The sequence below is a fragment of the Lipophrys pholis genome, assembly GCF_963383615.2.
Source record: "Lipophrys pholis genome assembly, chromosome: 2".
Taxonomy (NCBI): domain Eukaryota; kingdom Metazoa; phylum Chordata; class Actinopteri; order Blenniiformes; family Blenniidae; genus Lipophrys; species Lipophrys pholis.
The window spans coordinates 974,533-998,679 of NC_137636.1; the positions used below are offsets into that span (position 1 = coordinate 974,533).

General features: G+C 41.6%; 1 protein-coding gene across 1 annotated transcript in view; it reads right to left on the reverse strand.

The window, feature by feature from the left end:
- Positions 1-918: 918 nt before the first annotated feature.
- The window catches only part of trpm5 (transient receptor potential cation channel, subfamily M, member 5), a 34,740-nt gene continuing 11,511 nt past the window's right edge, over positions 919-24,147 (reverse strand). Inside the window, exons 7-26 of the mRNA XM_080493457.1 lie at positions 20,879-20,943; positions 20,344-20,529; positions 19,924-20,023; positions 19,608-19,726; positions 17,863-18,204; positions 16,069-16,212; positions 12,948-13,071; positions 12,604-12,749; positions 10,754-10,866; positions 10,547-10,648; positions 7,877-8,135; positions 5,585-5,703; positions 5,368-5,500; positions 4,812-4,986; positions 3,319-3,487; positions 3,058-3,236; positions 2,817-2,949; positions 2,565-2,637; positions 2,353-2,443; positions 919-2,265 (exon numbers count right to left, since the gene is read on the reverse strand). Of these exons, the coding sequence (XP_080349583.1) occupies positions 2,132-2,265; positions 2,353-2,443; positions 2,565-2,637; positions 2,817-2,949; positions 3,058-3,236; positions 3,319-3,487; positions 4,812-4,986; positions 5,368-5,500; positions 5,585-5,703; positions 7,877-8,135; positions 10,547-10,648; positions 10,754-10,866; positions 12,604-12,749; positions 12,948-13,071; positions 16,069-16,212; positions 17,863-18,204; positions 19,608-19,726; positions 19,924-20,023; positions 20,344-20,529; positions 20,879-20,943 (2,906 nt within the window). The 3' untranslated portion in view covers positions 919-2,131. The remainder of the gene's footprint in view (positions 2,266-2,352; positions 2,444-2,564; positions 2,638-2,816; positions 2,950-3,057; positions 3,237-3,318; positions 3,488-4,811; positions 4,987-5,367; positions 5,501-5,584; positions 5,704-7,876; positions 8,136-10,546; positions 10,649-10,753; positions 10,867-12,603; positions 12,750-12,947; positions 13,072-16,068; positions 16,213-17,862; positions 18,205-19,607; positions 19,727-19,923; positions 20,024-20,343; positions 20,530-20,878; positions 20,944-24,147) is intronic.

Consider the following 24,147-nt stretch of genomic DNA (forward strand, 5'->3'; position numbering starts at 1 on the left):
ATATATATATATGTATATATATATTCACCCATATGGTGCAAATGTCAACTGAATTATGTCAATCATGCTCAATCAGCTTAACATTACTCTACTGCAGACTGAATATCACTACAAGAATTCTTCTTGTGGTCGTTGGCGACAGCAATGAATGTTAAAAATACCTTAAGGATTTTTGTTGCTGTTCATTAGCAGCACTATTGAGTAATGCTTTAAGCTCCACAGCATCCTTTTCTCTTTAGGTTCATGTTCTAGCAGGCACAAGGACCAACATGATCCACATGCTCAGCGTCTAAAAGTTCAGATGATGTGTACCAGTCACTCCGAAAAAGAAAGTGAAAATAAGCCTTCAGCATCACCGTGTGTGTGTGTGTGTGTGTGTGTGTGTGTGTGTGTGTGTGTGTGTGTGTGTGTGTGTGTGTGTGTGTGTGTGTGTGTGTGTGTGTGTGTGTGTGTGTGTGTGTGTGTGTGTGTGTGTGTGTGTGTGTGTGTGTGTGTGTGTGTGTGTGTGTGTGTGTGTGTGTGTGTGTGTGTGTGTGTGTGTGTGTGTGTGTGTGTGTGTGTGTGTGTGTGTGTGTGTGTACTGCCACATTTATCAGGACCATGCATCTGTGGGATGAGCAGCAGAGCTGAATATGTGGGTTAAAAGAAATTGTCAAAATCACTTCCAATAGCAAAGTGAAATATTCCACGTTTACTTTCGTTTGATTGGATTGATAATTAAATCTGCAGTCACAAGACACGTAGGCAATTTAAATGTATTTAACAACCTCGTGCCTCGGGAGCAAGTGGAAGAGTCGGGGTTTAAAACTCTCCAGGGTAAGAAAGTCAAATAGTTGGTGGATTCCCTCTTCTGTGTCTTACTACGTTTGACCACACGTCTCTTAACTGCTGTTTAGAAAACGACGAAGATATGCATTTCTGTAATGTGCTGCTCTTTATTGACCAAAATCTGCCAATTTCTCAAAGCCTGTTGCCATATATTTTACACCACACCACCGTTTATTGTAGAGAACTTTAAAGTTCCCATATTATACAGTTTTCCAACAATTTCAATTTCAGAGGTCCAACAACATTGTTTTCAAAGTGCACTGCCCCAAAGCCAGTCTTGCTTGTGATTTTCATCCAGTCTTTTGTGAGCTCTACTGGGAGCAGACGGTGTCTGTACCTTTAAATGCTAATTAGTTGTCTGTCCACGCCTACTCTGTTTTCAGGGAACGTTTGAAAAGGGAAAAACTGGCGCCCGCTCGTAGTTTTCGAGGGCAGAGCTCATCTAAACTGTGGGAGGGTCAAAGGGGGTATCCCCTACCAGAGGGAGTGGTTATTTCCCCAGGTGATGTCATGAAGGGGAAAAGTTCTGATTTGCCTGTATGAGCACACGTTCGCTATAAGGAGGAGCAAGCAAGTGATGGAGATGAGTGACTTTCTATAATTCTGGGGCTATGGGGACATTTATTGCTCTTAGAAAACCATTATAAAGTGAATCTTGTGTAATAAGGGCCCTTTAAAATCCAGACAAACTGCAGAGTGGTGCCTCAACACTGCCACCTAGTGGACAATAGACACATAACCTAAAGTACCTCAATATCAGCGAACATGACAGCCTCTTTATTACCTTGGAGGATCTACTAGGTTTCTCTTCTGCTGGACACAGAACGATCATGTTACATTTCAACAATATATTTAGTGTCTTTCATACAAATTCCTTCTCAATGTGACTTATATGTTTTTCAGTGTCGACATCTTGCCACAGTGGCTTCATTAGATAAGAATCCACTGACTCCAGATTTTTCATGAGCATTTTATCATTAGTTTTTCTGCCTTCATGTGTTATGATGAAATTAAAGTGGCTGTAAAATGCTAACTGTTCATATCGGAATCATTTCTTCTAACGGGATTCAATGATGATGCAGATGAGCTCAAATAAAAGCAAAGCTCTGTTGAAGATAATCACAACGGTGGAACATTTATTTTCTTCATTTGACTTTGTAGAGAAATTCAATATGTGAGAAATATTTTTTATTGTTTTTCTTCCCCCAAAGAAAAAGCTGTTCTGGTTCTTTTGTTCTAAATGAACATTATCAGACCCATAAATCAACCTACCATCACTAGCTGTTTGACTACATGATCACTTTCATTCATCGATGTAAGGAAACTTTTTGCTGGCTCCGTATCCATGGTGACCCGATTTGGCTCCGCCCTCTTTCTGTTTGGCTTCTTTCTCCGGTTGACTCTGAGATCCGTCCGCCTTGTAGCTCGTTACAGACACTGAAATGTAATGGGGAACATTAGTAAACTGCAAATGCAACCAACTTCTGAACCATAATCAGTTTGTTTTTCTCCTTTCTGCCTCACTTGGAGCTCTTGGAGCTTCTTTCCCACATTGGAGTGTGCTTTGAGCGAAGCACTCTGCCATCCAGGACAGCACTTCTCCACAGTATCTGACCTGAAGACAAAAGCAGACATGATACAAGCTGGAAAACTGTCCTATCACAGGACTTCTACACGACATATTTAAGGTGATTGTATTTCCCACAATTCCATTGTGGTTTCTTTCCCCGGTTTACCTGCGATTCCATGATTGCCAGTCGTTTCTCTTGGTCTTTAACTCCGCCGATGATTTTAAGCAAGCTCTGAACCCTTCATCACAAAGAGAGCTATTTAAAATCATCTACATCACTTCTTCATTTCTTTAACTTGCAGATATTGGAGTTTGTGACAAGCCACAGGTTGAGACTGATCTGACAGATCACTGTCGTACACTACTTGGCCAAAAGAAAAAAAGGTCACACACTAACAGAAATAAACTGAATGATTACTTTGATGAAGTACTCTTTAGCCTCTCCTCACTGCTCTCCCAGTGGTGTCGCTCCACATTAGCCAGGTAGTTTTCTTTCTGCACGGTCTCCCATGTTATCAGCCTCTGGTCTAATCCCGCCGGCAGCTCCCTCTCTGATGACAATGGGAAACACGTGAGGAGGCAGACCAGCAGTCAATTAACAGCAAATTATATACGCAGAGTAGGTATTTCCCACTTGTTAACATAATATTTCACTATACCCAGATGCTCCTGCTTGGATTCAGGCCGTTTGACCATGCTGAGGAGGAGCTGAGAGAGATGACTGATGATGATAAAAGGTGGGGCCAGAGCCGGGCGGCTGTGGTACTCCACAATCAGGTTATATCTCTGGAACTTCCAGAAGATGTCGGTGTTACCCTGCACGACCTGGAAAGTGTAGCTGCAAATACGGCAAGATACTGAGTGTTCAAAGCCGCCTGCAGCTCTAATATCTACATCAATGGTTCCTGTTTTCTGCTCACCTGAACATGGCAATGAGGAGGTTGAGCAGCAGGACATTGGTGACTAGAAGGTAGATAACCAGCAGGAGGATGACCAGCCAGTTGGCGTAGACATTGGCGCACGGAGGCCGTAAGCCCATGATGATCTCCTCCGAGTCGTTAGTGCAGTTACTCTCAGGCATGCGGGCGGCTGTGAGCCGTTTATCAAAGGAATAAAAGAGATTACAGTGAGAAAAAACCCAAAAAGGCCAACAGAAAGACATCCCTGATGGCAAGCGTCATTCACTTCTACTGTACAATATAATACAATAGATTTCATTGAAGCTAAAAGAATCCAAAATACTCCTTTTCAAACTGAATAAAGTAGCTCAACATTCATATTTCAAACATTTCAAAAAGAGCACATACATATTAGAGCAGGGGTGTCAAACATAAGGCCCATGGGCCAAAGCGGGCCTGCAAGAGGCTCCAATCTGGTCCATTAAACGACCAAGCAAATTGAAACAAATGACAAAGAAACCATTAATCTTTAAACAGTTAAAGTCAAGAAGAATTTGTAAAAACGGCTGCAAAATGCACCAGTTATAGGAGAAGTTTTCTGGGACATTTCACAGAATCTTGCAGCAGAGGTTCTCATTAAAGTTGCTTTGTGTTGAGATTATAGCCATTTTCAGTATTGATTGACAAACTATTTTGCAAAAACATAGATTCTTTCAAAACGTCTACTTGACAACAACAAACAAATCCTAAAGTTTATTCTGGCACTATTTTACCCACTCCGCTGCATATGGCCTCTGAACTAAAAGGAATTTGACACCCCAGGATTACAACAAAGACATTAGAACAGTTTAACTGTTGCAGATGGAAAGTAAAACAATTATAAAACACTTCTTTTTTTTTTTTAAAAGCTGTTCATCCTGCATGTGAATCTTCTACGCGAACCACCACTCAAGGTGGAGAATTAAATTGATTTTAAAATTAAATTTATTATAGCCAATAACTTACTGCAGTTATATCTGAGAGTGCTGCATGGTGTGTATCCACAATGAACAAATATGACAACTACTGTCACCCACTACATTTTGACACAAAAACTGTAAAAAAACACATTTTATTTCACATATCCTTACATTGTCAGCAGCTTTTTATATAAAAAGCATTAAATTATTGGTTAAATGTCTCAAGCGGCTCAAATATTTGACTATACTATTGGTTTGTGATATAGCTGTTGTATCACATTATTCTCACATCTGAATTACATGGGCAAACTTTTGACCCCTAAGATGTTGTTCCAGACTTTGAAGTCAGTATAAACTTAGAGTAACACATATCTCAATAATCAGTGTTTGTTTGTTCTCAAGAAAAGCATAAGTGACCACATTTGGTATGTTTGGTTTTTCACCACAAACATTGGCAGCCAAAATGCTTTTCTCCAAAAAACGGGTTGTTAATATGTACACCAAGGTATTTGTATGAAGCTGTACAGTTCTTAAAGTATAAAACAACATGTTTACCATCTATTTCCTCCAAGGGTATCTGTCCAAAGATGTGCAGGTAGGGGCGGTACAGAGCTCTACGAAACACCCAGTCGATCCTCGGGTCGTTGGGGTGGAGAAGAGCCTGCGTGGCAACTCCATACGCAATGAGCCACACACTCAGGAAGAAGAGGAAGAAGAAAACATCCTTCATCTGCAAAACCAACAAAGACAGACGTGTTCTCTGATCACGATCATGACTGTACATCAAGAGGAGCGCTACACCATGTGTTTGTGTAAGTGTGTGTAGAACATACATACATATACGTACATACATGTACACATAATGTACAAGTTATAGCATGAATACTTACTGGACGGTAGGTAAGTGGGTTTTTTTTAAATCTTAAAAAGTGGCTGGACTAGAGAAATCCTGTCATTTATCCTTGACCCTGACCAGGACACTGAATTAAAAATGTAAATAAGTAAGTAAATAAGTATGTTAGTGAGAAAGGAAGTGAGTGACTGTAATTCTGTAAATAAACAGATCAATCAATCAATCAATAAATAAAGTGTTGGGGTATTTGGCGCTCACCATTCTTTCCACAATGATGATCTTGGGGCCCAGCTGCTTGTGGATGGCGAAGATGTGGATGAGCCGAAGAGTGAACACCATGAAGTCTATAGCCAGAACCGTTCTGCCCGCCTCATAGGTGTGGTCGACCATCCTGTAAATCCATCCTCAGTGGTTAAATACGTTTCTTACACACCAGCAGATGGATCAAAACAATCAGCGTCCTCATAGTAAATACCTGCATGAGACCCCAACAACAAAGAGTGAGATGGCCACCATATCACACTTGTTCCAGTTGTCCTCTACGTAGAGTTTGAACTTCTTCAAGATGCTTATCTCCTCATCAGTGAAGAAGCTCTGTTCAAAACAGCATTTAAAACACTTACTTATCACTTGTGTGTTTCTGGTAATGTCGCCGTGCTTCCTGCTGCTGTACACTACTGTAGCCCTTTTCTTCCCTGCTGTGCCAACTGGGAGCGAGCAGGTTCACAACACTGCTGTTAGAAAGGAACAATGCACTCGGCCCATGTCAGTGCTGGAGAAACGTCTCTTACACTTAAGAGAATGAAGCTGAGTTGTCTCGGTGGCACCTGAGTGTGGTTGGTCTGACAACCAGCTGAAGGCAGTGGTGAATAAAATCCAAATGCCAATCAATAAATACCACAACATGATAGTAATACCTGACTCAAGTACTTCTAAGTACTAAATTACAAACATCTCTTACAACATGCAAACTTAATTTGGGATAGGTTTTGCAGGATGCAGGTGTGACTGTTACCAAAGCAACCTCCACTATAAATGAGTCACAAAGTATTTCAAATTCAAGTAGATGCAGGAAGTCAGTTTGATTTATCTGAGCATTCATTTATATTGAAGTAATCAGCCGTCCACTGCATCGCTGCTTTATGGCTGGAGCCAGTTCCAGCTGATTATGAGGAAGAGGGTCAGAACAATTACCTGGACGGGTCGCTCGTCCATCACAAACACAGAAAGACATTCACATTCACACTGACGAGACATTCTGAAGGACAACTGAACTTTAAACATGGGAGGTCAGCAGGCCAACCACTTACACCCCTTCGGTAAACAGTCAATTCATATTTACTGATTGTCTCACGCCTTCTTATCTTTCAGATTAACTTTTATCTTATGAACCTATACACTGAGGCTCCTTTCCAGCACTACGCACTGCGTTTATGAACCAGCCTGAAGGTTCAAGATCCCCTTTTTAATGAGGCGTTTAACTCGTGTCCATTTTATCTGTTGTAGAACGTTTTCAAATCTTACTGTGTTTCACTCAGCTTGTAGTTTTAATCTGCACATATATAATGTACATAAAGCAGGTGGGTGGATGGGTTTTTATTTTGCTTTTGCCCTATAAATGTCTTTGTGTTGCATTTTATTGTACAAAAAAATCCTGTATGAACTAAGTTTAATCGGTTGAATCACAATACCATGAACAGCTAGATTTTATGAAGGGTGGAACTCTTGTGCGACCTCATTACCTCGTTGCACTATTTTTGTGTAATGTGTGTAAACTAAACTAAACTAAACTAGATTAAACTAAACTAAACTAAACTAAACTAAACTAGATTAAACTAAACTAAACTAGATTAAACTAAACTAAATTAGATTAAACTAAACTAAACTAGATTAAACTAAACTAAACTAAACTAAATTAGATTAAACTAAACTAAACTAGATTAAATTAAACTAAACTAAACTAAACTAGATTAAACTAAACTAAACTAAATTAAACTAAACTAAACTAAACTAAACTAAACTAAACTAGATTAAACTAAACTAAACTAAACTAAATGACAGGCACTTTTTCTGGCCTTTTATCACAATTGAAAAGGCGAGTCTGTTTGGTTTAAGTTACTCAGTAACTGTAAAATGTACCATGTGTGTGTATGAGTGTGTGTGTTGTTGGTTGTCTGTCTGTGTTGTGGCTTCCTCTCCAGGTTGTATCAAGTCTTTAACCTTCCTGTGTGAAACATGTGGTGATCGTATGAACCCCGGTGGCACCGTCGTCCTCCGGGGACGGGGGGGGGGACGGGGGGGCTCAGAGCCATCCCTTTGAGGTCACAGCGTCCCCGCTAGGCTAAGTAGCGTGCCAGAACTGCCTGCAGCAGTGTGCTTCTTTTTTTGGAAACCTCTGCTCAGCTCAGGGACTTTCTGAGATGCACATTGAGAAAAAAAAGCTGAGCGAAGGAAGAAGCAGAAAGGTGAAGTCCTGTCTCATCTGGGGCTCTGGTCCCCAGGGGGAGGTGGCTCAACGGGATCGGCACAAGAAGGGATCATGCTGGTCTGACCTGGCTCTCTGGGAGGGAGTCAGGCATAAAGGTAAAAGGCTCATAAATCTTTAAAACCCCAGAGAAAATGAGCTCAGTGGAGCGAGTCCCATCGCCCACTACTGAGACATGTCTGACCTGAGTGACAACACATCCTCTAGAACTGCTGCAGCTTTGTAGACCAGACAGTGTGGAGGCCTCAGATGTTTGATCATTAAGGATGTGGTGGCGATCACCTGTCGAAGTTCCTCCAGCACCAAGGTGAAGACCCAGAAATAGAGCATTATCTCCGGGGCTCCGGGGCCGCGGGGCGGCGGCGGCCGAAAGTCTAGCAGGAGCACGTATGTGAAGAGGCAGAGGAAGGCAAAGTACATGATGACGTTGCCGAGGAACACGGTGACGGGGGCGCTCCAGAAGCGACGCCAGCGGCGCAATAGGAAGCGCCACCAGACCGAGGCACAGCTCTGGTCTGCTGGACCTCCGGGTGAAGAGTCCCTGAAAAACAAGTAGAGCAGAGGAAACATGTATGAAACGCTTCATAGAGAGAAAACGGGACAAACAAGCACGCATCAAACTAAATATAGCCTTATGCTTCCCTCTCTCCTGGAGGACCGGTGAGCACTGCTCTGGGGCTGATGGCATGTCTGAGGTGGGCTGCCTCAGGTGGTCCTGTGACCCGGATTTTCTGAGTGGACCAGCTCTCCAGCCCTCATGCAAAATACACATACAAGAAAGTACCAGTAATCCTCATGGAACTATGTCATTCATCTCACCCTTCCAATTGCATATGCTTACAGTTCTTTTTTCTTTTTGCTGGGCAAGAAGTGAAGCCGCCCATATCTCTAGTCGCTCAGCAGCTTTCAACACGCTCCACAAAGGAGGCTTTACCAAAATAAATTAAGCTTGTCCATCTCGTTTCAGTCACTTAGTTTTGGTCGTGCACCCTGAACTGCGTGACTTTTCTTGGTGTCTATATCAGGTGTGTCAAACATAAAGCCTGTGGCTCAGACCGGCCTAGAAAGGCTCTCATCCGGCCAAACCACCAAGCTCTTTGTAGAAACTCTTTTCTTAAGAGAAGTGGACACAACACAGACCTGAGCAAAGATGTCTTCATACTGCCATGAGAGATAGCAAACAAGCATTAGCCCCAAAGCCATGCGGTCATGGTGAGAATGAAACACCCATAATGCAACAGCTGGAGAAGGTTTGGGATAATTCTCTATATTCTGCATCAGGAGGTTCATTAAAATTCACATTATGTTGAAATTGTAGTCATTTTCTGTAGTGATTGTTTGGCTTTGTGAAAATGCAAACATTTCTGGTTTACCCAGTGTTTCAGGGGTTTGTTCATTTTCTTTCCTCACTTTCTATATACAGTTTTATACCTTGTTAGGTTTTACTCACACACTTCCGATACACACCAGCAGAAACTATAAGATCTTAGCTATGATGTTATGTGCAGCACAGAGACGCAGGTGATAAGCTCTGTATACAATAAGTTGTGCCATCTGGATATGCATAAGCACAGAAACTCCAGAAGGTAGTCCTGAAGAGGGTAAAGGTTATTATGGCACTACTTCACTGGTCCCGTGTTTATCATGTGTTTTCAGCCATCTCATATGATGGGATGTATGTTTGTTTTTTTAATGGTAAACTTAGTGTTGCACTCAATTCTGTGCTTGAGGATTGTGTGGAGTTCTGTGAGGACTTTGCATGTTCTCCCTGTGCAGACTTGAGCTTTTGGGTACTACAATTTTTTCTCACAGTCCAGAAATACTTGCTTTCTGTAAATGTATGCCTTTAGACTGACTGAAGTTGTGAAAGAGTGTGTTGTGGTTATATGTGTAGTACCCTGCCTTTCCCCACAATCTCGTCTGAGTTTGGATTCAGCTCCTAAGATCACAAGCTGGTTGATGGGTGATTTTCCTTCTTCAAGGCTCTCAGATTTCAGTTCATGTCACGTCTGTCATTGTGTCTCAGTTTTTAACAGAACATGTCTTCATAACTGTCCAACGTCATTCCACGTAGAGTTGGTTGCGTCTCAGGTCCCATCATGTCCTGGGAGTACTGGTTCATGTTTAGTTTAGGTTTAACCCCAACTGGAATAGCAGAAAGACGTCGCCTCTGAGCCTCATTCTGCAAAAGAGTTTTTCCTTTCCTCTGTCACTTATGCTCGCTCATGTGGATTTGTTGGGTTTTCTCTGTAAAAGTGCCCTAAAATAAATTGGTTGTATTTGGCGCTATATAAATAAAGTTGAATTGATTTGAATCTGTCTGACGCACCATTCTGTTCTAATGTCATGTAAACTGTATACGATAAAGTAGACTGCTCTTTCCCTGCATGATTCATCAATGCATTCATCCAATTTTACTCCATTACAGAACTAAAACAGAGAGACAATTCAACCTTCACAATCCACAGCTATATACAGGGAGAACCTGCAAACTGCACACAAACGGCTCCTAAAGCTCTCTGGAAAAGGGTTTATTTCCACTGAGAAGCAAAACTTCAAACCACTTCACCACTGAGCTTTTCCATGTTTCCTGTATGGTCCCACATCTTGGATGCGTTACGTTCAAACACTCCTTTCTATGCTGGGCAGTCAGATCATTCTGGTAGTGGAACGAGAGCATCTTGGCTTCATAATAAATATTCCTCAGTCACAATATATTTGTAATTGAATAACGTGAAGCGTGAGTGTGTCCAGCCTTTTATTCTCTTACAGAATTCAGCCTGGAACACATGCAGTGTTTTCTGTCCACATAAAACCCAGGGAAAGCACTTCAAAAGAGAAAGTATGAGCAAGGTATGTCAGAGTAAATAAAGTTAAAAAAAACATTTTTAAAAGAAGGGCAGGATTGATGTAGTTTGTACCTTCTTCTAAATGTTTTAAAGGTAAACTCACAGTGGGTCGTCGTCATCAGTTAACAGCAAAGCTTTCTCTGTATCCAGACTGTCCAGCTCCCCAAACTGCTCGTTGCCACTGTGATTGTCAAGTTCCTCATCACTGAGAAGCAATTTAGGAGAGTGTGAGTGCCCACAGAAGAAGAAGGAACACAGCATATCGACATGATTCCTCACATATCATGAGCCAAAGAAAAAAACTGATCACCTGAACTTAATGAGGTTGGTCCAGATGAGAGGCGGACAGAAGAACGACACCACCAGTTTGGAGATGGCTGTGTCAGTCGTCATGGCCCCCCACCAGATCTTTGTGAGGAGAGCCTGCAGGTCAAGCAGCATTCATTCAGGTTGGAATCCCAGCATTAGTAACAGTTGACCACAAGAGGTCACCAGAGGGCTGAGAATAATTCTGCCTCTGATAACAGAAGCAGGCTGGGAAGGTAACCCAGTTAGATTAAAGTGAAAACTAAATGATTAAATAAATAAAGTAAAAAAATGTATTTCCAATGTGCGACGAGCCGTTTCCTGTGACACGTGAACCATTTCCTAACAGACATCTGTGATGAGGACACGTCACAGAGATTCACATTACTTAGGTTACACATGTTCTGAATTATAATTAACAGCTTCCCATTTATAGGAGGAAAAATAAAGACAGTGTTATTTAAACTGTGTGTTTTTACTTCACTGCATGGCAACTTTCTGTGCTGACGCTGAATACCAATTAACTCTCAGTGAGGACTTTGTGATAACAAGGACGTCTGTGGAGCGGTATTAAAGGCTAAACTGTAGTAAATGGTGTCGAAGTATTTATTGGTGTACAATGCATAAAGTGAATGGAAATACAGTGAGAACATTTAGTTTTTCCACTACTATGAACAAATAAATAACCTAATTCTGACAGCTCAGATGAATGTTAAAGGGGGACTATATAAAATCTAAGTCATGTCTGTATTTTACACTGTGTGGCAGCACTGAGTCTCTAAATAGTTCAACATCTTAGGTAATTGCAGGCGTCCGGATTGGCTCCAGATGGGAAATAGTGCATACAAGCTTATCACAAAGATTCCATTGTAACTATTGATTGTTCCATCACTTGCTTCTGTGTGTGTGTGTGTGTGACTCTACACACCATCGTGTGGTGTAAGCATGTACTGCAAGACTAAAGGCCTATTTTGTAAGAACAAAGAAATTATTGTATTTTTAATCCCAGGTTTGTGAAAAAGGAAAAGTATTGATTAAGATGCTTTGATTTTGGAGTTTTCACAGCTTGTTTGCAATAAATCATTGGAGCAAAACTTATTTTCTCACATCGTGTACAAAATCCTTAATGTGATCAGTCAGAAATATGAAATATGCATGACATATGCAGTAAAGCAAACACTCCCTGGAGTTCTGAACTGTTCTTGTTTTAGCCACCTTGAGAAAATTTACAAGTTTCTCAGATTTTGCATGAGAAGTATTTACCTTAACCCTTTCTGGGACAAGAGACTATATTTGGTCATTTCCTAATTCCTTCATGTCTCTTTGCTTGCCTGAGCATTGCTCTAAGATATGAAGAAATGTTCAATTTGTTCAACTAAAGTTTAGTTTGTGTGCGATTCATAGATCTAGCAAGTCAAAAAAGGATGGTGGTTTTTGCAGATGAGACATTAAATTGTTGGATTTGGTTGTTTTTAGCTCTAAATTCTGCAATAGGTGTCACTTTTACATGTTCAAACTCAATCTGCGACGTATCAATGGTCTAAAATGGCCCCTTTCTATCATGACAGTGGAATAAACTTAATAAACCCTTTAGGAATCTAGAGGGTTGATTTTCTTATTTTCAAATAGTAATTCAATAACTGCCCCATAAACAGGTTAACTGGGGCATTTTGCAAAAACATGCAGAGATTGTTGGGATACCAGCAGCACATATACAGGTAACTGTTATTTTGTCTCATTCTGCTCATTTTTCTGAGGTTGGATTGATTTATATAAACTTAATATATCACAGTTTAATTGTTTTCAAGCACCGAGAGTCGGATAAATTCACATCAAAAGCCTTCTGATCTTTACCTGGACTCCATCGTGGGCAAAGAAGGATTTGGCGTCTGCCTCAGTTGCCAAGTTGAGGACTGTAGATCTGCTCCAGCAGTGGGTTCTCCTCACCAATAAAGCATAAGCCCTGTCTTCACTGTTGGAGTAACACTCTCCGAAGACATCTGCAACAACAAGAGCAGTTGTGTGTATCAACGACTCGACTCGAATTCTGACTTTCAGATTCATATTTCATTCCCTTCCAGCGGGATTCTCTTTGTACTGCTGGATTGAGTTTAGTAGATGCACCTCTCGCAGTGTGTGACCTTTACTTCTTCTGACCGTATTGTGAGCGCTTGTCGTCAAACTCTCTCTCTACTCACCAAGGGCAAACTGCTCATACTTGGCTTCCTTCATACTGCGTGCGGACTCAGCCTCGGATTCCAGTCGCGCCATCTCTTTGAGAATCTTACAACCCGCCAGCGCCGCCGCAACAGCCTCGGGGCCCTGAAGGATTAAAAGAGAGCCGTATCCAAGAAATGGGTCTGAAAGAGGAGGGATCTAGCTGAGAGTTTTAGAGAGCTCGAGCTTTTGCATTGAAATGATTGTGCTGTCTGCATTAGGACGGAGCGGGATACACTAATATCCTGCAGGTTTCTCTGCAGCATCCAACTGTTGGAGTCAATATTCACAGCAGCAACATGATATAGCTGCTATCATCAGCCGACTAATAAAAACGTGGGGTTAGTGTATGATTGCAGCCGAGGAGCCTTTGTTGTGGCTTTGGTAAACTGTATATTTTAATCAGAACTCCATTCCGGACTCAGGAGTCCTGAGGGCTTCCACAAGGGGTTTCTATGGACGATATATGTTTTCTCTTTGATCCTCCCGTTTGAAATCATTGACACACTCTGAAAAAACTGTGAACAGAATTGACTTGACATTGCATTTCATCTGCAGGTAGATGTGACCTAAAAAAAGAAGTAAATAAATAAAAAGACAGTCGTAACAGAAATCCAGAACTATGGCATATTTGGGGGGAATACATGCAAAACAATGTGATCTTTTAAAGTTTGAGAAAGAATTTGACATTTAGAGTAACTTCTGAGTTGTTATCTTCTGGAGAGTTAGATGTGAGGGTAGAGACTTTATAATAAGTGAAAATGTGAAAACAACAAGTCTGCCTGTCTGAAGCAGCTGCGCTTCACAAGATAATCAGCTTCTGAAACAGTTGGGCCCACCACCCCTTCTTCCTAGTGGTAGCTCGTGTGTGTGTGTGTGTGTGTGTGTGTGTGTGTGTGTGTGTGTGTGTGTGTGTGTGTGTGTGTGTTATGTGAATTTTGCATGTGAGTTTTTCCGTATTGCTGCGGTGTGTTGGGGTCTGGCTCTATCCTCTCCAACGCGAGCTGCAGGAATTCTGTGTGAGAAATGATAATCTGTGTCATCCAGTCTCTTGATCCGCTGAATGTTTTTGTGAATTAGATTTTCTCCACGGAGGTTCTAGGTGCTCGTGCAACATCCCTACAGGAGAGGAGCACACGGCTGCACAGTGCAGGGTAAAGAGGATGAGCGCCGCCTTGACTAACAGATATTCTGACAGGAAAGCACAAACACGGGGGGCCGAGCCAAAAAACTGGAGGCAGCCTGAATGCTGCAATCTAAAGCCAGGGAAGACACACTAATCCTAACAGGTGGACAGAGTGAAGACAGAGAGACACAAACAAAAAGAGAAGCCTGATTGAATAAATCCTAATGCAACTAAATAAACATACAAGGGGGAGGATAACTGATAATATATATTTTTCTGCAACAGAGAAGTGATATGTGTGGGAATAAAGTCACTCGTCAATTAATAACATCATGAAATAAGTAATCCAGTTGCAGTATTTATAAATAACTTACCTAAGGTATGTCAGATATAGGTAAGATATTAGGTATAATATGGTTTTCTGAAGGTAGTAGGATTACCTTAAAGGGAGCCTGTGATGACTTACTGGTCTAAAACGTCCTGCTGATAGTTAATGCTCGTGTGTGTTCGTACTTTATTTGAGCTGTTTTTGCTATTTTATCTCAAATAAACAAATAATATGAGAATCACAAAAGTCCAGATCATAGAACGTCTCCCTCCAAACAACAAATAGAACTTTTAATTGAACCTAATGTATAAATGAGTTAACAGAATAATAATAATGGCTTGGAAAACAAGTGTTACTTTCTCAATGAAGTAGTGACCGTATATTTTCAGTCAGTAGTAAAGTAACAGTACATATCCAAGAAGAGTCTGAACTTCTGGCTGAAATCAAGTTATTTTTAAAAGCTTGCTTACAAGCTATTGAATCTACTTCATATTCTATTTACATCAGTTAATTCATTGGTCGATTCAGTGACCAAACACCTGTTGTGAATTTTGCCGTTAAGTTCCTTCTTATATAACGGCACATTTTGCAAAAAGTACTGAAACATGGAACAGTTGAACACGAGCATTCAGACATTTAGAGGTCAAATAAAATTCACCTGCAACGCTTCCAGTGCACTTTAGGTTTATATCCCTAACCTTTTGTGAGTGGTGCGTATATATGTATGTATGTATGTATATATATATATATATATATGTACAAAAATAATCTGTGAGATTCTGCTAGCGCAGGCTGGACTGCAAGCCGAGGCCTTCACGGCGAGAAACACTTCAAACAATCAAATTACCAATGCAGATATCCAGGCCGGAGCGGGAGACGCTTTGCAGAGCGGGGATGTACACACACTGAATGCAATTACCATAATTTCAAATAATGTTTGAAAGGAGACGCGGCAAAGAAGCACGAGGGTGACCGTTAGTGAGATTACAATAATGGGTTGCTTTTAGCTGAAGAAGGAGCCGTTCAGGGAAAAACAGTGATAAAAGGGATATATGTTGGAAACAATGAGCGATTACCGATGATCAGTGTCATTTCAACCATTCCTGGAGCATCAATCCCACGTCAAGACGTATTTGTCATTACCTCCATCAGGACTCTAAACGCACCCGCACTATCTCACCACTGCTTGACTGGCTCAGCAGGCAGCATGACCTTCACTTGAATAATGTTGTTGGAGAGAAGATGGCGCTATGGGTTCACCTCAGTTCTGGAAGATTTGGCTCTTTTATCACGTGCACCATTTTGGAATGGCAGGACTCACCTACAGCATCTCTTGTGCTGGCAAATGTCACTGTTGACACTTCAAATCCAGAGTACAAAGTGTACTACTCAACTCGCCGCTTTATTTCACTGGATGCTTCCAGTGCTCGGTGTCTTTTGACTGTTTGAGGTTTGAAGTGCAGAAGACCGAACATCGCCGGCCCAGGTCACCTCTGACCTCTGAAACCCTCAGTGCAAACCCAGTCACTGAAGGCATCGCCGTCTCACTGGGTTTGTCTATTTCCTGGTGGATTTCTACTGTTTGGCTGAACCGCACAGCGCTGAGATCAAACGAACCCAACTGACAGAAGAAGCCGTGAAGACTGACCATTGCCCAAAAGTAGTTGGCCATCTGCTGTCGGTTCTGAAGAACGGCCCAGAGGAAGAGATCCCTCCAAGGGTGTTCGCTGCGCTCCTCGAGCTCAGCCAGGTTCTTCTGGTTGTGGAACAGTCGACCCTTTGCCGGCTTCTCCTGGAGCAGACAAGACACCGAACGCGTTAAAGATGCATCTGTGAACAGCTCAGCTGCACACTTAGCACAATGTGCACTGCTCACATTAGTCATAGAATTCATGATAGTTATTCCTGAAACACCAATGACTTCCTCTGTGAACCGCGGCCAATCAAATGGAACATTTTGTAAATTCAACTCAGCAGCCCTTTGACCAGATGGATATTGTTATTCTTTCAAAGCTGAGTTCAGCTATATAACTCTCCAAATGAAACGAATGCAGCTTATCAACTATGGAACATAATTGTCCTCTCAGCAAAGCATTGTTTTTGTTGCATTCATGAAACTTAAGATCTTTAATCAATAACATTTAATGACTGGTTTTAGCTGTTTTATCTGTTTAGCCCTTTTTGCTGCTTTGACCATTTTAGCAGTTTTAGTGGCTTATCCCTTCCACTTGTTAAATCTATATTATCCACCGGTTTGAACTTTGTTCATCAGGTTTTGTCAATTAGTCATTTTATCAATTTCACCTGTTTTAGCTGTTATTAGTCATTTGAGACATTTTGGGCCTCGTTTACAAGTTTCCAGTGTTTCCAGTGAAAATGCATCGATTTTGTTTCACCAGATTTGGCTTTTACACTCAACATTTTGAAAAATGATATCTGTTTTAATGCAAACGGTAGAAATTCTGAAAATGGCGTAATTATCATGTTGGGGCACTAGTGGGCGCTGTTGGTTGTTTTGGTAATAAAACCACACACACATGCACTCAGAGAAGAAAACTCTCTAAACATTAATGGTGGAGGTGCCCATGCACAGTAGCAGCATTTTAGAACAGTTGTGTTTTCCGATGTTTCCATGGAGACGGAGTCAGAGCATTTTCAAACAGTTGTGTTTTCAATGTTTGTGAGCGACAGACACCCAATATGGAACAAAAGTTTTCCATTTTTACTTAAAAACGTTGTGTAAAAAGGGATGCTTTCATAGTTTTAGCAGCTTTAGATATTTCAGCAATTCTAGTTACTTTAGCAGTTAAAGCCATTTTCACAATTTAGATAATTTATCTGTTTTCGGCATTTAGTGCTTATATAACAGTGTTTTGTGTGTGTGTGCCGTATTGTCTGACCACATTGCATAATACTATTTTTTCCACGCTGCAACTTTTTATTGTTTGAACTTGTCGATGGTTGGCTCACTGAGGCGTGTGGATGGAAACTCACCATTTATGACCTGCAGTGAAAGGAGCCATTTAGGGGAGGAATTATGATGTGTTCCACTATTTTTCAGCAAAGGAAATATTGAAAGACTCTCTTATTTGAGTGCCACATTTTTCACCTCACACTGTAAGATAAGGATCTCCTTTGAAAAACCGTCTGCTGTGCAACAAAGACCGAAGAAGGATGAAAAATTGTGTTGTGCATGAAATCTTGTGAAAACTCCGGGGAGCCACTCCAGAGGGGCTAGAGGTGCTGAAGGCTCCAGACCCCTGAGGTGTGACTGTATGAGTTTTACTAATGCAGGAGGAGTTTCCACAAGTTGCCATAAAGATTGATTTTTTTTCTAGTCAGTAATTTACCATGAAGTCTGACTATTTTCCATTGACAAGTTTTCATAAAAAGACCTCGTTTTCACTATAAAGTGACTGTTAAGTTGGAGGAGATCACTTACTGTGGGAACCTTTTGGTAAAAGCCTTTACAGGAGTCATGGAGAAAGTCCTTCAGCACTTTGGCGACATCATACAGAGTGAATCGTGGTTTTCCCGTTTCAGGAGGATGATGCCCGGGCGGTCCGGGCGTCCTGGCAGCCCCCAGCAGCACCTGCTTCTCCTCATACTTTTTGAGCAGCAGGTTGTGAAGGAGGCTCTTCTCTGAAACGGACCAGTAGAGCTCCTGCAGGCGACCGTAGGTCAGGAACTCACCCAGGTTCACGCCGTTGTCCACAAAGAGGCGCACAAAGTCCGGCTTGTCGTTGATCAGAGCGTCCATCATCACCTCTTCGAGGTCACAGGCCTGCAAAGATTCTGTTTTGTTTTGTTTGCATTTTGAGAAGGCACCTGAATCAAGTAAGAAAAGATTTGCACATAAACTACGGATGCACCAACACCGATACGGCACGGCATCCTCGCACTTGTAAAAGCTCTCCGATACAAGCTGGCAAGTAGTACGTGAGATTCTTTGATATTAATGAAAATAAGAAAAAGTAAGACAGCAAATGATGTTCTGTTAAAATATCAAGAGGAGGGGAAAGATAGTTTCCGATGTCGCTCGTTAGTTTAACTGCTCAGGGGCTCATGCTATATGCTACATGCTAAAGAGTTTAAGGTTTCACACACCAGTAGAGCTCCACATGGCTAAAGTATGACTCATACACTTGGGCTGGATTGTGTGTGTGTGTGTGTGTGTGTGTGTGTGTGTGTGTGTGTGTGTGTGTGTGTCTGTGTGTGTGTGTGTGTGTGTGTGTGTGTGTGTGTGTGTGTGTGTGTGTGTGTGTGTGTGTGCCGCAGCCCACAGAAAGCTCGGTCTCTCTGTCGACAGTGTACACATCAGGCAGTGTGTTGATGGATGCTACACCCTGCCCGACGCGTACTGGAGACCCAGTAGTTCACTGGAGTCTTCAAGGTGTTTGGAGCTGCACGTAGCGTCAACTCCAAGGCTGTGTGAAGGTTGTTGTGTAGCCTCTGCAAATCGTTTGTGTCAGAGTATAAATCAGACTAGATAGCATTCAATAGGTAATCATATCGGTACTCGGTAGCTAAAGGTTAGTACTAGTACTATAAAAAAAAGTGATATTGGTGCATCCCTAGTGCAAACTGAATCATTTTAAATTGTTCTAAATACAAAGGTAACTTTCTTATAATGTACTCAAGGTAACTAGAAACTAAAAAAACGACATTATTTGCTGGAACTTGCACGGCGCTGATGATTGCTAGTCAGTAAGGCTCCTGTATATTGATTGAAAACCATCAAATGAAAATGAAAAACAGAATTAATTCCACTCCAGCGGCGCAGCTCAGAGAATAGCAATGTTGGACAGTAAGTTTACACTAAAAACAAACATCTGCCAATTTGACAAATGGCCATGAAACTTCATTCAAACCTCCATGTGGGGAAATCTCCTGACAATGCCATCGAGCAAACAGACTTTTATTAGACCGGTGCTTATTTCTGAACCAAACTGTTCCCATGAAAACATGTCTGCAGCAGTACATTATAGTACAGTATATATGTATATATATATATATACCTCTCTCTTTCACACTCACTCTCTCTCACACTCTCTCTCTCTTTCTCTCTGTCTCTCTCTCTCTCACTCGCTCTCTCTGTCGCTCTGTCTCCTAACAATGCAGTGGACTGCAGGGTTAATTACTAGAGTTTAACAAACCTCTCATCAGATTACACTGCCAGCGGCTCACCTTCCACTCCACGTCTCCATTGAAGATGTCACTCTTGGCAATGTCCACTCGGTTCCAGGCCACAGCCAGCTTCAGCTCATCCAGGAAGTCTTGAGCTTCCTGGCTTTGGCTCTTACAAGCTGACAGACACATGAAATGTCAGCAGGATCACAACTTATGAAATGTTGAAATGTTAAGGCTCTCTCTCTCTCTCTCTCTCTCTCTCTCTCTCTCTCTCTCTCTCTCTCTCTCTCTCTCTCTGTCTCTCTCTCTCTCTGTCACTGTCCTTGAGGAAATGTGAGTTTCTCCAACATATCTCTGATGAGAACTACTTTACCCTTGACCAGAGCTTTGAGGATCACTGTATCCAGCTCGGAGCTTTCTTGTTCAGGGTCGTGGACAGTCAGAAGATGTCCGTGATCAAGCACCTTCTGGATCTGTTTGACAAGTTGACAGTCAATCACTGCTGATATCTCATATGTTTGAAGCGTGTGAGCATGTTTAATCCCTGATACTTTGCTTTCTACAAGCACAGCACCTCCAACATGAAAAAGAAAAGACTGTGACTATCATTCCCACCTCCTTCATATCATTAATTAGGTCATCACATACTGTATACATTTTTGAGGACAATGATGAAAATACCACATTACTTTCTCTCACAACCTTCCCCAGTGTGCCCCATTTCTCTGGCAATGCTTTGTGATGTACTCATATCTGTGCATGCGCCTGCCTCTGTGCGGCGAACATCGCTCACCAGCTTGACCCAGTTACTGACGTCGCTGCTGTGGTGGGCATTGGGAAAGGTGTCCAGCAGCAGCTCCTGAACACTGTCCGTATCCCAGCAGCCCCTATTCATCAGCGTGACCAGGATGTCAGCCACTCCTCCGGAGCCCGCAAGGATCAGCCATGGTGTCGAATTGCCAATGCCTTTATACATCCTCTGCAAGAGGGGACATATAGATGCTCTGTTGATGTTTCCCTGGCAAGTCTTTTCTCTTAATGTGTAGCTTCCTTACTGAAGCCTGACAAAGAAGTGTATTGATCAGCGAAAGCCATAATCTCCTCAGACATGGCTCTATTTATGCAAATGATTGAATGACTTTGATAGGCTTTTTGTTTGAAGAGATTAATATAGAAAAAAAAGAGAATTTTTTGGTTGTTTCGGCCGATATTGTGACTCCATATCTAATTCACAAGCTTCAGCTACTGTTTGAGGAGATTCATAAGGTCAAACCCGTGGTCATGCATTTACAGTTGTTGAGTAGCCATCGTGATGAAACCGAGCTGACCTTCAGGATTCGGGGTTCTCCGTGGACCAGGAGACACAGAACAGGGATCTCGAAGCTTCCTGTGCCTGCAAGCGCCCAAACAAAACATTCATAGTAATATCTCTCACATGTCTGAGTGTCTCAAATGATTGCCCCTCTGGTATTACTTGATTGTGTAAATGTTGCAGAGGATTTTCTGTGTGAAAAAAAAAGATCACAGGTTTGTTTTGTCTCTAAGCCATGAAGAGTTAAGCCAGTTTTTCTCTCCTCCTCTCTGACTGTTAAATTTGAACAGCTTTGGAGGCCTGTAGATATAAAAGTCTTTGGTCCAAAACCATTTAACGCTATGAGGAAGAGATGAATTAGAAGAGAGGAAAAGCTAGTCTGCATGACATCATTTTGACTAGTTCTTCATGTTTATGGTTTAAAGAAGCTGTGCACAGTGGTGGTCTACAAACGCAGCATGGAGGAAAGACTGTAAAGCTAAAAATGAATAGAGACGCAGCCAATTGTGCACATAAAGATATCCCACGGAGTCTTGGCACTGGGGTCCACGTCTTGTTTGTAGTCTGTTCTTTGGTGGGAAGAAAAGAGGACTGCAAGCCAACAAACAGGAGCCATATTGTTTGCTTCAGCTCAAATTTCTCTTTACATTGTTTTGTGTGTACACGTAGAAAACTACTAAAAACAATTCCAACATCTCATCTCTTTATTGAACATGTCTCTTCACGCTCTGAATGCTCGTGAGATAAAGAGAACTCAGATCAAGTGTCAAACAGCAGCAAGCAGATTTTTAAACATTTCAAAGAAATAAGATTGTTTTAAATGCATTTCTTAAGAGTCGCGACACAACTGAGACCTGAACTGAGATTTCAGTGACGCTGCCATGAAAGCTTGCAAACCCTGTAAAACATGAAGAATCAAGCAGATGAAGGAGAACTAGTGTTTCTGAACGTCTCGCTGGATCTTCTCATTATTTTTAGCTTCATGTTGGGATTGTCCTCACTTTTGGAAGTAATTGTTTGATTGAGGTTAATCGATGACATTTAGGTATACAGAAGTGCAACTAATATTTGTGTTTTTCCTCTTCTTCACTTTTTGACAAGTGCTAATTCTACTCGGGGTATTATGATGTATTCAGTTTCTCATAGTGTACTCAGAAGGCCATGTACGGAAGCAAAGGAAAACATTTGGAGTTCATCAAAGATTCGTCTTTCAAGGTTGTTGTGCCGTCATATTACCGATCTGCCCCCCTTGAGATAGAATGGCCCCTGGACTAAAAGGAGTTTTACATCCCTGGTGGAAAGAAATCCAACCCAACTCCTTTTTTTTTTACTGTGATATTCACAAGAGCTACTCCTCCTGCCTCACAGACCGACGTTTCTAAAGTTTTGACCTGAATGACGCTGGGAAAGACTAAGTTAGAGACAAATTGTCTAGAAATAAGAGATGATTTAATATTGTGGCTAGTTTCCCTGGAGGAGTGTAAAGAAGAATCCTCCAGTAAGAGATGAAGACTTCTAGTGAGCTCTGGATAATGCCGAGCACCATGTTATCAGGGTAGGTTGTTCATTTCAAAGCAAAGAACCCAGCTTTCTCAGTGGCCCATTCAGAGCCCAGACTTGGAATCCAGAAGAGATGCTATGGAGCGAGCTCCCGAGAGCCATACAATCCAGGCGTCTCAAGAATAAGGATGAGCTGAAGCACTTCTGTGAGCAGGGATTCCTCCTGAGTGCAGCACAAGTCTGATTAGCAGCCACCAGAAACACTTGGTTTAAGTTATTGCTGTCAGTGGAGATTGGACCAGTTATTAAATCCAAGGATTTAATTTTTCTTTTTTCCCATCGGTCCTATGAATGTTTAATAGATGTGTTGAATAAAGTGCCGGAGACATAAAATATTGTAATTGTTTGGAAGGTATTAGGATAAGCATATTGTATTTTTCTGAACTTGTGACTTGGTTGTAGATTGGATCGTATTTTATGACCAAAAAACCTGGAAATTCCCAAACATGACACTTTATTTACCCATACCGGCGTTTTACCTCATGGTGTAGGAAAACCAGTTCACTCTTCTAGTCGATATTTACTTCATCATTTTAAGACCTTACAACGGGAGTATCGAACGCTACCAATTTCTATAGGCGCCAATATATTTTTGCCAGAGGATGCCCAAGTAACAGGAATACCCTCCCATCATGTAAAAATCACATAATGCTGACCATGCAGTATATAGCTGCTCACTGCTACTGAACGTCTAATTTTACAAAGGATTTCTTTATTTTCTAGATATAGTGTTGACAAAGCCTGTTGTTCAGTGGTAGAATTCTCACCTGCCGTGCGAGAGGCCTGGGTTTGATTCCCGGCCAGTACAAAAGACCTTTCAAAATATTTTTAGTTCATTTTGAGCACGTAGTTTTGTTTATTCTTTTTTTTATTAAACCTTTTCAGCGGGTGCTCGAGCACCGGAGCACCAATGGGAGTGAGGCCTATGACAATTACTCCCAACAATAACTACAACCCTAACACTTTTAATCAATCAATCAATCAACATTTATTTTTAAATCCCTTTACAACAGCCGAGGTGACCAACGGGCTTTGCAGTAAAATGAGACAGAAAGAAATTAAAAGAGAGTAAAAGCTTAACCTGCATCAACAATAGAGTAAAATCAAATGGAATCAAATCAAAGAATATAAAATAAAATAAAATCACCATATTACTGAGTATTAAAAGAGAGTCTGAATAAAAAGGTTTTGGGCCTGGATTTAAAGAAGCCAAAGTCGGGCATTTCTACTTTCTGATGCAAAATGTTTAAACATCTTCTCCTATAGCTTTTGTATTATACATATTTATACAAACTCTCCCTGACGGCGCTTTGAGGTGAGTTTCATAGCTACAAGGTGGCTGGCGCTCCTGGCAGCATCTCAGCTCGGGTCTCAGTGTTGTGTTGTGTTGTGTCGTGTCGTGTTATCTTGTGTTGTGTTGTGTTGTGTCGTGTCGTGTTATCTTGTGTTGTGTTGTGTTGTGTTGTGTTGTGTCGTGTCGTGTCGTGTTGTGTTGTGTTGTGTTGTGTTCTGTTGTGTTGTGTTGTGTCGTGTTCTGTTGTGTTGTGTTGTGTTCTGTCGTGTTGTGTTGTGTCATGTTATCTTGTGTTGTGTTGTGTTGTGTTGTGTTCTGTTGTGTTGTGTTGTGTCGTGTTCTGTTGTGTTGTGTTGTGTTCTGTCGTGTTGTGTTGTGTCATGTTATCTTGTGTTGTGTTGTGTTGTGTTGTGTCGTGTCGTGTTGTGTTC